This window comes from Hyperolius riggenbachi, chromosome 8 (genome assembly GCF_040937935.1).
Source record: "Hyperolius riggenbachi isolate aHypRig1 chromosome 8, aHypRig1.pri, whole genome shotgun sequence".
In the NCBI taxonomy this organism is placed as follows: domain Eukaryota; kingdom Metazoa; phylum Chordata; class Amphibia; order Anura; family Hyperoliidae; genus Hyperolius; species Hyperolius riggenbachi.
The window spans coordinates 164,092,504-164,103,867 of record NC_090653.1 but is presented as its reverse complement, the minus strand read 5'-3'; the positions used below and the strand labels follow the sequence as shown (position 1 = coordinate 164,103,867).

At 41.1% G+C, this 11,364-nt stretch overlaps 1 protein-coding gene across 1 annotated transcript in view; it reads right to left on the bottom strand.

Moving 5' to 3' along the window:
* Positions 1–870: 870 nt before the first annotated feature.
* The window catches only part of EFNB1 (ephrin B1), a 104,386-nt gene continuing 93,892 nt past the window's right edge, over positions 871–11,364 (bottom strand). Inside the window, exons 3-5 of the mRNA XM_068247654.1 lie at positions 9,332–9,424; positions 8,833–8,958; positions 871–7,100 (exon numbers count right to left, since the gene is read on the bottom strand). Coding sequence (XP_068103755.1) covers positions 6,712–7,100; positions 8,833–8,958; positions 9,332–9,424 — 608 coding nt within the window. The 3' untranslated portion in view covers positions 871–6,711. The remainder of the gene's footprint in view (positions 7,101–8,832; positions 8,959–9,331; positions 9,425–11,364) is intronic.

Genomic DNA, 11,364 nt, shown 5'->3' with positions numbered 1-11,364 from the left:
TAGCCTCCAGCAGTCAGAAAAGCTGGCAGGAGTGGGGCATTACAGACATTGCTATACTCCCATCCAATCCCATGTGCAAGCAGATAAGCAGGCCTCTGCTTCCATGTAGGCTGGTGAATGGTCAGGTAGGTCTCTGAAACAAGACTGGTGGGGGCACCCAAGGTATAAACTATGCAAGCTGTAGTGTTATAGGTAAGAAATTGTGTCTTACCTCCTTCGAAGGAAAAAAGAAATTTAATGGAAAAAGTTTATTCATGCACAAAAGACAATGCATTTTAAGGGTGCTGGCCCGCTTGCTCAGGTCAATACAGTGCCTTATTAGGACGCGTGTGAGCGCCTCTGATAGTTAGGTAGGTGGGGAGAGTCGCTACAGCCACACTTTTACAACAACTCGTTTTTCAAAACGTGCAGAGGTAAAAGTATGGCAGTTTTCCTTAGTTGCGTAAGCTTGCTAGGTGTTCATATACTGTACCGTAAGAAAAGAAAAAAAGGCAGCCTTTAATTCAAGTGCATTAAATACGTCAACAGCTTTGGCTATGATACTGGAGCAAAGCAGATATAAAAAGCAGTGAGTGTGTGTTCATAAACACCCATAACTTCTGTACTCTGTGTGAAAACCAAGTGAGCAGTCCCCAGCCATTTCAGTATACGGAGAATGTATGAGGACACAGGAATGTCTGTGGTTTCTTGCAGCTGTAAATAGCCAAGGCACTGGGACACCGCTCTTCTGCACACACTGACGACCAAGACCACGATTTGCATATTTGGCAAGATGTGAAACAACTTTTGGCAATATATTCCATGTGGGAAATACCATTAGATATTAGAACATGATAAATATTTTAAGACTTAAAGAAAAACGCAAGTCAATTTCCATAGGAAAAAAAACTTTATTTAACAATATATCAGGATTCCAACATACCTCCAGGGAACTGGAGTTCCAGGAATTAAACATGGACATGGGGTGAAGTTTAAACTACAGAGCTGTAGGGCAATGTATTCAACAGGAGAAGTAAAGTAAGTAGTAAAGTCATGAAGAAAAAAAAATGACAAAGTGCCTGAGGAATGATAAGGAAACAGAGGCATTATTTGAGCATGTAGATTACAGTGAATACTCATTGTGTGCACAGAAATCTTTTCTCTAAAAATTATGGAATCAAACCCCGCCTCCCACACCAGGTGATATGAGACAAGCATCCTGACTGAGAGGCCTCGGACATGAAATGGCGTGCATAGCAGGTTAGAGCCAGAAGCTCCGTCCGAGAATTCAGGGTCTAGAAGGCACAGTCCAAATGTAAAACAAAAAACGTATAGAAAAAGTGTTTACCCTACCGGTCTTTAAACTGTGTGTTTCTGTTTAACTGCAAAGCGGAAAAGGATAAATTGGTGACAGGCAGAAGGATACTGAAGAATTATAACTGGCCACCCTCGTTTGCCCAAGAGAGAGGCAACAAATGTGTTTATTAGCATCTTAGCTGGATGTTAACCCTTCTATCTATATATACACACAAACTGAAAATGGGGAAAGGACTTTATTAAGCTGCAGTCCATGCTGGGAGGTTACTTTCCCACCTCTTCTTACAAAGCTTTTTTATATTTATCTGCGTTTTTCTTTAAGAATTCTAGAAATTTCGATGTTAATATTTATTGCCTAGAATAATTATTAACACAGTCTTTCCCTGACTAAACATACATTGAACCCCACTAGCATTGTCATGCTTTTCTCAAGCGTACAATTCACCCGGTGTACAGAGTCTGCAGCAGGTCCAACACATAGGTAATATTGTAGTGGTTCTGTGAAATTTATTTTGCAATGAAATAAAACAGAGGGGAATGAGGGGGACATGTACAACAGTGGTGTTCTGTATGCTCTGGTTCCTATTTACTAACATTAACATTAGGTGAGCAGTGCAGCATTGTTTAGACAATAGGTGGCAGGCTTTGTATGTTGTGCATTGCACATACAAAAAATATATATAATTTTTAGTGTGTTTGGGAAGTACCTGTAATTTTCAGCAGGATGTCGTTAATTTAGTCATTAGGTGCTGGATTTCAATACAGTATAAATAAAACCGGAACAAAGTAGGGAGGCAAGCAATGGCTTCACAGCTTGAGTGTAAACCATTTCAAAACACAAGGTACACAACCGTCTGAGCAAATAATGACAGGGTAGGGATTGCAGGGGGTTCAACCTGAGCCGAAAGTGAACAAGTGTAGAAGGAAAAAAAAAAACAAGCTGCACAACATTACTCTGACAATTTGTCATACATGCCTGCTGTCCGTTCATCCCCCCTCCCCCCCCCCTCTATTTCTGTATTCTGCAGCTTTGATTCCACTTAGTGCCTGACCAGTCATTAGGAAAGCCTAGAGTGCAATGGATCTCCCAAGTATTGCTGATTCATTCAACAAAAGAATTGCAACAGTTTTCTCCACTTTCAATCCTGTTGCTCGATTGCTGCTCCAATTGTGCCCAGCCAGGAAGCCCCAGCAACACATTTCAACCGAATAAACTACTTCCGCTTTACTGGGAACATACAGCGGCTTGGATCTACTAATACGAAAATATATTTGAGTGTCATTTCTATAGTCAGGAAAATATCGAGTCATCACAAATGTTAAATGTGATATATGTTCTGAGCTTCACATGCTGATCTGGCTGACAGGTTTTGCCATGTTGAAGAAAGGCCTTCTTTGTTACAATGTAGTAAAGAGAACATCGTTATTTGTTATTATTCTATTTTTATTGGTGCTAAACACAATAAATATGTTGAAAACAATATAAACTTCCCTTAGTCAAGTATAAACTGCATTACACCCGACCATTATAAATGGCATTATACCTGAACTGCAGGGTGATTGGAGGGAGGAAGTTTACTGGAGACACCCCTATATTTTAAGACATTCCTTAGCAAATAAGGTAGGTTGTCCTACACGGTTTTCTCATTCGCTAGTCTTAAAAGAATACAGGTTGCCTCAAATGTCTCTGCCAATAAAAGCATCTTTCCCGGATCCACCTGGAAATGTGTGTTGAGCTTGTGTATGACTATGTATGCTGATAGCTGTGTCAGAGCCACAACGCCTCTGCTACTGTCTCCTCACTGAAGCCTGCTTCATTTACTGTGAAAAAAACTATCATGGGGGTCTAATGGATTCATGTTTGAATAGATATGCATGGGATTTAATGTTAAAAAAATCTATTTGACTAATAAAACAAATGAAAATAAATTTCGAGTTTATACAAAACAGCTTTACAGTATTTTTCAAAAACATTTATTTACAAAAAATATCAAAGTTAATCTCTTAAAGTACGGAAGAAAAAAAAAAATCAATTTGTAATTTGAATAAGAAATTAAAAAAGGTGCTAATAAATTTAAATTTCACCTTTCATTTTCACAATATGTACATGGTGCTTGGGGGCCTGACAAGAATTTTACAGGGCTCAGTTATAAAACAGAGGGGCAAAATAACAATAAAAAGAGAAACACAAAACTTTGCCGCAGTTCTGTGTAGTTAAAACAAAGCTGCTGGATTACAAGGTGATTTACGAGCAGGAATTGGCAGAATAAAATAATTCATATGTAACCACCAATCAAATCGTTGAATTATTTAGGTTGTCGACTGCTCCCACCCTAAGAAAAAAGCAGAAGCAATCTGTAAAACCGTATAAAAAAAATGAAATGGGTTTGCGAATTTAATATGTATTTACAGAGACGTTAAAATAAAGGTAAATATGAGTGCTGAATGTTTATAGGAGGAGTACTTGCTTTAGGTCAGGGGCTTAAAATTTTGCACCATTGGCCTCTTCTGACAAAATAAAATAAAAAATAAAAATCCTCGGCAGGCCCCACACTGTAGTAAAAATCAAAACTCGAGCATCAAATAGTGCTTGATGTGAACATGAGGTGGAGGGTCGAGTGTGTGGTGCTTTTGAAATTCTATTTTAAGGCCTTTTTCCTTGCCACATGAGACTCAAAGTCTCATAGCCCCTCTCCAGCAGACGGACAGCTGCTGCCTTAAAGCACACAAGCCCTTAATCTGCCATAATACAAAGAGGACACCAGATTCAACTCTGCATAGAATGTAAAACAGGGCACAGGAGCTGCCCAGGGGGAAGTAAAGGAAGATGTGGAGGAGGCACCAGCTGCATGGCAGGTCGCTGAGGGTGAGAGGACGCAAGCAACCCCTGTACTTCAAGCATCTACTCAGTCATGTGCGCTTGTCCGGACTGAGCGGTTTAAACACAGCAGTGCCACACAAACTTGCATTGTGCATTCAACATACGACCTTGCCGCATAACCTTCAGATAGCCCAAATCACTGATCCTATGGAACAGACCAAAAAAAATGAATCCGAGTAATGTACCAATCTGCACAGTCTAACTTTGTCACATAATCTGCATTATGAGGGCGTAGAGTCAGATGTACAGCACATGCCCTGACTCGGCTGTTGTGCTCAGGCAAGCATATAGGAAACACTTCCATAACAGGATTTACAACAGGGTGTGTTGAGTGCAGAGGAGCGAACAAGCATATGCATGTGCCTCTGCATAACACTCTAATGTCAAAATAGCGTGAAAATAGCAAACACAAACAAAGCATGCCAAGAAATAGGGGTGGCATGCCCAACCTTTCTTCAAGGGCTCCATCACAGAAAGAAACAGATATTGTTAAACAGAGTAGGATGAGAAAGTTGTGACAAAAGCAAAAAAGAACATGATGGAAATAGGTAAGGAATGCTGTGACGGAAAGACAGACGGATAGTGGTAGACATGAGTGGTGTAGAAACTCTAGACTAACTTACTCAGGCTGTGTCTGAAAAAGTGCAGCCACTGAAATGTGGAGGGGCATTTGTGTAAGCAGGGGACATTAGTGTGTGTTAACATGAAATGAGCAGTGTCAGGGCATTACATTTTTGCAAAGGTGAGTTGGACATTTATGTAAATTTCATATAAGACTACTGTGCTGAGCAGCACTTTACAAGGCGTGTGTATTTCTGGACTGCACTCAATCACAATCCAGGACTCCCAGAGTAAGTGTTCCAAAGGCCCTGGCTGAGCTACTGATCTTAGTGTTGGATGGATTACTAGCCAGCTACTGGACTTATCCAATATGCTGATGCAAATGTAACCAAGTATCAGGCTGTTGGTCATTTTGGTAAGATTTCTGCCTGTGGCCACTGTTCTAGGCACTGCCTTGCTGATTACTTCCCTTTATCTGTGTGGCAGATGTTATGGCTCAGAAAGGGACTTGAAAAGTTGGTGTAAATTCTCAGGGAATACTGCATATAAAAAAAAAAAACTACAGAAAAGGGCAAAATGCAAAAATTAATCAAATATTTTTCATCTATTAAACTGTCTATTAGAATTAGAGCGCCTCAAGCACTGTTGCCTCTAAGCAAATTGACTTGTCAGTAAATGAAGCCGACAGGAACAACAATTGCATCATATAGATTTGTACTTCAGTTGGCAGTTCTAGCTTGCAGCTAAACTAATGTGTTAATGCAGTTTAACACTACGAAAAAGGATTTCACTAAGTTCAGAGAAACCCTGCTTAGGTTCCTGAGAGAACTGAATGCCAATGCTGAATAGGTGTATGTATAACCTTGCTTGCTATAGGTTTAAATTCTCATCAATGACAACAGGACAATGCAACATGTGAGGCTACCAGAAGTGTTTAAGCAGCAAGATAGTAGAATAGATATAACCACGGCAATGCAGGGCAAATTCCATCTATTGGTTGCCCATCTCCATAAGCAACTCAGTACAGAAATCTCTACACAGGACTTTGCATCAAAATAATACTGAAGGTCACAACAGCCTGAGCAGGGCATGCTTTTATCTTTAGGTCACATCTATGAGGAAACCTATGTTGCTGTGCTGCAGCCAATCAGATTAAGAACATTCAGATGTCTCCACGTGACCCTTTATATTAAAACCGCTGATGCCAGACACCACTAGCGTCATTGTAACAGAACCAATGGGCAGCATGTAGTGAGTCAGCCTAAGAAAAGGAGTGTGCAATTAAGTGCATATTTGTACACAGGGAGTATGTGTGGTGTGTACCAGTGCACAGGCAGTGTGTGCATGAGTGGCTGGAAACTTCTGCTCACACTAAGGCTGTCCAAATCCACACTAGGTCTAGCCTGGGTGTCACAGTATCTCTACCCAGAACACAGACGGTAAAATCTGCAAGTCAGGGCCTAAGGTAAGCAAACCATTCATCTGTGCCTCACGACGTTCAACACAAGCCTTTAGATACCATTCCTGATGAGGGCTCAGCACGCACAAAACCAGTGCACCAACCTATTGTTACATGGGTTTCTAGCTTATACCCCACCCCTCTGCACACATGGTACTAAACACTGCTTCGTTGAACAGTTAAAAAGTCACAGCCATCTATACTACCTGCATCATAAGTTCCCCACAAGACACTGTGGTAAATAGAATGCAGACTGCCCTCCTTGATCAAGTGAGGGTTAACTGCTGCAGGTGTGCAAAGTGCAGACAGGAGCAGACCCAATCCACCCTCCCCTGGACAAGAAAGGGAGCAGAACAATGGGGCAAACTATATAAAAATACCTAACATAGGGAAAGTTAGTCTTATTGCTCCGTCTCCCAGAGTCCCTTAATGCAGAGTGACCTTTGGCCTGTGCTCCTGGCGCTGGATTGGCCATCCCACCAATGGGGAGCAAGGTGAGTTGCAAAAGTTCTTCTCAGACCTTGTAGTAAATGTTTGCAGGGCTTTGCGGTGGCATCTCTTGAACAATGTACACTGGGTGTCCATAGTCCCCGCTCACCTTCTCATAGTGTGGGCAGTAATTGTTCTCTGTAGTCCGCAACGGGATGATGATGTCACTGGGCTCAGAGCCAGCATTTCCACTGCACTTGGGGCTGGCCAGTGTACTAAGTGATAGGGCAGCGGCCCTCTGCTGTGTATGTTTGCGGTGGCGTTTGCGGATCTTGATAAGCAGAACAATCAGGAAGATTATGATGAGGATAAAGATGACACATCCAGCACCAATTGCAGCAAAAACAGCAACCTTTGAACTGAAGAAGCCATCAACACCTCCTCCTGGTGGATTATCTGCCTGGTTCACAGTATCTGGAAAAAAAAAAGTAGAAACAGTATAAGAGCACATAAAATGACAGTGGAATACAAAAAAAAATAAAATAAATAAAGCGTTCATAATGACTGATGCCAATTTTAAAGCAGCATAGAATCTCCTCAGGAAACAGGTTAAAAGGAGAAAGGGTTGTGCTGATGCCTTTTCCAAAGACGACTACTGTGTGGGTCAAAAATATATCTCTCATTTTAAGTTATATTTTGAATTTCTGGTACTACATTCAATTCAATTTTGGTGGTAGGTTGGGCAATTTTTACCTTTACCTTTTTCTTAGGAGTGCCTGAGTTTGAAAGTATCACTACAGACCACATCTGCCTTGTGGTTGGTTACCTCATGGGAAACCTCTCGAGTTCCCAGTTTCATCCCTTTCCCTCACTTTGTTTCTTATGTTTCTACACTAAAAAGCAGCTCTCGTTTTTTGTGTTTGAGTTGGCTCAAGCACTTAAAGTCAATTGGAATCGGTCCTTAAAAATAAAAGCCAGATACTTACCTAAGGAGAAGGAAGGCTCTGGGTCCTATAGAGCCTTCCCTCTCCCAGTCTCCTCCATTATGCGCTGGCCATCCCGTTTAAATCCACCGCCGTGGAGGACTTCGGAAGTCTTCGAAAGCCGAGTCCTCTCAAAGACAGGCAGCTCTGTACTGCACACGTGCGAGAGACTTCCGAAGCCTCCCTTCGGTGGCAGAGAGACAGCAGTATTTGACCAAATTGGCCGAATACTGCTATGGGGTAGCCAGTGCTGAAACCCGGGACTGGAAGAGGGGAGGAAAGGCTCTATAAAACCCAGAGCCTTCTCTCCTTAAGTGCCTCTTTTTTTTTTTTTAGGATCAATTTCCATTGACTCCGCACTATGCAAGAGAACATAAGTGATGCAACAAACCTGGCCTGAGTTTTTTTTAAAAGCTGTATACCATCAGTTGGCAAATGTTTAGAACCATCTAGATATTCTATATATGAAGGAGCTGTATGCGTATGCACATAACTGTAGAGTCAGATCATCACAAAATTGAATAGACTTTCAGCTGCCTCTCCACACTCTAATTTGACTGAGGTGAGGGTTGCACATTTTTTGACCCTTAAATTCTGAGCCCGGAAAAAAAAAGGAAACCTGATCTGGAGGGCTAGTTGGATCAGGTAGAGTCCTCTTGCCACCACTCCCCACCCCTCCTGAAAAGAGTTTTCCTTTAGTTTCAGTTCTGTAATTTGAAATGGAAAATGCCTGCAACCCCAGGGTCACAACGCTGCAGCTCCCCTCCTCACAGAGCGGCACGGGAGAGGCACGGAGGAGCAGGATAGAAATCTGGGAGTGGTGCGGAAGGGCAAGATAGAGGCAGGGGAGAGGTGCATAGAGGTGGGGAAGTGGCTTGGAGAAAAGAGGAAGGGGCAAACTGCAGAAGTGCCTCTCCTGCAAGGAACACCCATTCCCCAAGTAATCTACCGACAATTTGTTGATGGCAATTTTGGAGGTTCACAGTGGAGCATAGAGGCATCTCATTAAGCAAAAAAACATGCCTCTGTGCCCCAATTGTATTTAAAAGGAAAAAAACACCACAAATACACTTTAATACATTTTTTTTTTTTTTTTTTAATCCAGTCCATGTTTGCTGGGGGATATGTTTTCTAGCCTTAGTAATTCTACCCCATAATGTATAGTTGGCAACTAAAGGGCATGTGTACCACAACTACTACAGGGCATCTGTATAAAATATTACCTGGCTTGCCATGGTCTTCTCCCTCACCACCATGGTTCCATGGACCAGGAGTCACCGGTTTTCCAGAATTGTCCACATCTTTTGGCCGACTTGTTGTGACGTGCTCTGGTGACACTGCATTGGGGTCTAAACAAGAGGAGAAATAGTTTAAGCTTTCAGAACGTGCAATGGAATGAAAAATTTTTTAAAAGCAATTGGCTCAGCAAAACATGGAGAAACTATTTCCTGTGAGAAACTATTTCCTGTAAGCAATACAGTACTTTTTAGCTAAGATCCAAGACCCAACACTTGCCACAACCTATATTATAAGTAAAGACAATAAAGGAATGCTACATAGCTTCTGGTCATGCTATTCAGATGAACAGAGGTTTTGTTTGAACATAATAAGCATAGAGAATCTGCCGCCTCCATTTTGTAAGATCATTTTTAACTTAATTCAGAAAGAATGCAATATTTCTGACAATGCAGAAAAACACAAAACCACTGATCACGGATGTACCTTGTCCAACCTTCATAATTATTTTCATGGACCGTGTCTGGCATACTCCTCCTTCTCGATTCTCCAGACCCGCTAGTGTTCCATTAGATGTGGCTGCAACATAAAAATGCATCATTAAACTACAATCAGAACAGGTTCCAGCAATGTTACAAATAAAAACAAAACAATGGTTCATCTACTTTATTAGTTGAAATACTAAATGCCTAGATAAAGTGTAGGGCTTTATGCTGGCCATAGAGGTATCAATTTTCCTGATGTTCACTGACCAAACCTGCCCATCTATTGCCACAACATATCCAGGCAATTACCTTTTAATCATTTCTATGCAGTTTATCAATCGAAAGGCTGATTGGACATGCTGGTAAAATTCTGTGTGAGCAGGCGGGGAATCAAAGGTAGCGTAGCACTGCAGTGCTTACAACTCGTCCAATGCTCAATACATTTGTGCTGAAATCTATTCCTCTATCAAGACTGCATGTGCTGTGTAGGGAGTGGTCATTGTCTGATCAAATGCTGATTGGATAGGGATAGATTTGTTTTGACCATCATGTCTAATTGATTGTGTGTGGCTAGCTTGCATTAAATTCGGCCAATGGCATGACAGAATGCACTGCACACTGGGGCAGCTGCATGGAACAGCCATACTGTGGGTTCCTGGTAGGACCTACAGCATGTATTTTTTGCTCCCAAACAGTGTTAATATGCTGGCATACTCAATCACTTCAAAGTTCAAACACTGAAGTAGCTTTCATATGGTATAATCATCTGCATTATTGCATGTAGGCAAAAGTGAAAGGGCCTGATTACTCTGCTGGTAATTATATCTGGCAGACTCTATGTAAGTGTTGGGGCTTGCAATTGGATTAGAAATAGGAAGAAGAAATCTGCTTTCCAGAATGAAGCCATCCCTCTAGGTGCCTGCAGGCCTGGGAAGAGCAAAGATTATTTAATGGTGAGAGGACTGGGCTCATTTAGATCAAAAGATATCAAAGAAAGCGTCTAAGCTACAGTGACAATAAAGCCTTATACTATACCTAAGTACTTATACTGCAGTAGTTTTCATTCCTTCCACATTTTATGGATAACAAACCACACTAATATTAATCTGCAAGTCCTTTCCACCCCCATCCCACTCCCAGATTTCTTTTAAGCCATGTGTTCTATAAAAGCAGTCATTTGGATAAACCTGTAAAGACTGTTCACATGTATGCTATTACAACCTGGATGCTGCCCATAAAGTGCAGCTTTGATTTAACAGCTGAAGACTAGTTAGCATTGGTTGCATGGTTCTGTGGGTAAGTGAGGTATCAAGGGTAGTTCTGTTCATTTACAGGAGATTTGGGTCAGGTCAAATTTATTTTTAGCCATGCACATTTTAGTTCAGCAGTATTCCAGGGATTTTGAGAACTTTTAAATTTTTGAGGGAGAAACTAGCTATGCCTGTGTTGATTCTTGCCTTATCCGACAGACAAATCTATCAGTGAGAAGCAATGGCACACCACTATGCCCCACTGTACCATGATTAGATTTCAGAAGAACTCTGATTAAGAAGTAATCAAACTGCTGCTTCACAAATCATACTGTGCAATGCAGCCAAGGCAAAGCAATGCAAGGGATAAGTAATCTATCTTTGTAGCTTTTTGAAGGAAGTTGTGACATCCAAACAACTCAAAAACCAAACTTCACATTTCAGATAAGAGAAGGACACTATGGCCAAAAGTTAATCAAATCCCCCCACCCCCAAAGACTTTACATAGTGATGTAAGTTTGTTATCTAGGTGATGTTTGCTGTGTGAGGGATAGAGATTCGTAAAACAAGCAGTAAATTAACACTGATCTAGGCTAAAAATAATAATAAAAAAAAAAAATAGAAGGTCACTTTTGGCATCACAGAGAAACGGTAAAGATGGAAACTAGAAGAAATATTCTTTTTCCCCATCACATTTCACTTCAATCAGACAGTGATCACTAAAAGAAAAAACAGGATAGGTAAGCTAAATAATTTTTATTGGATGATTTAATTTTTTCAGTTA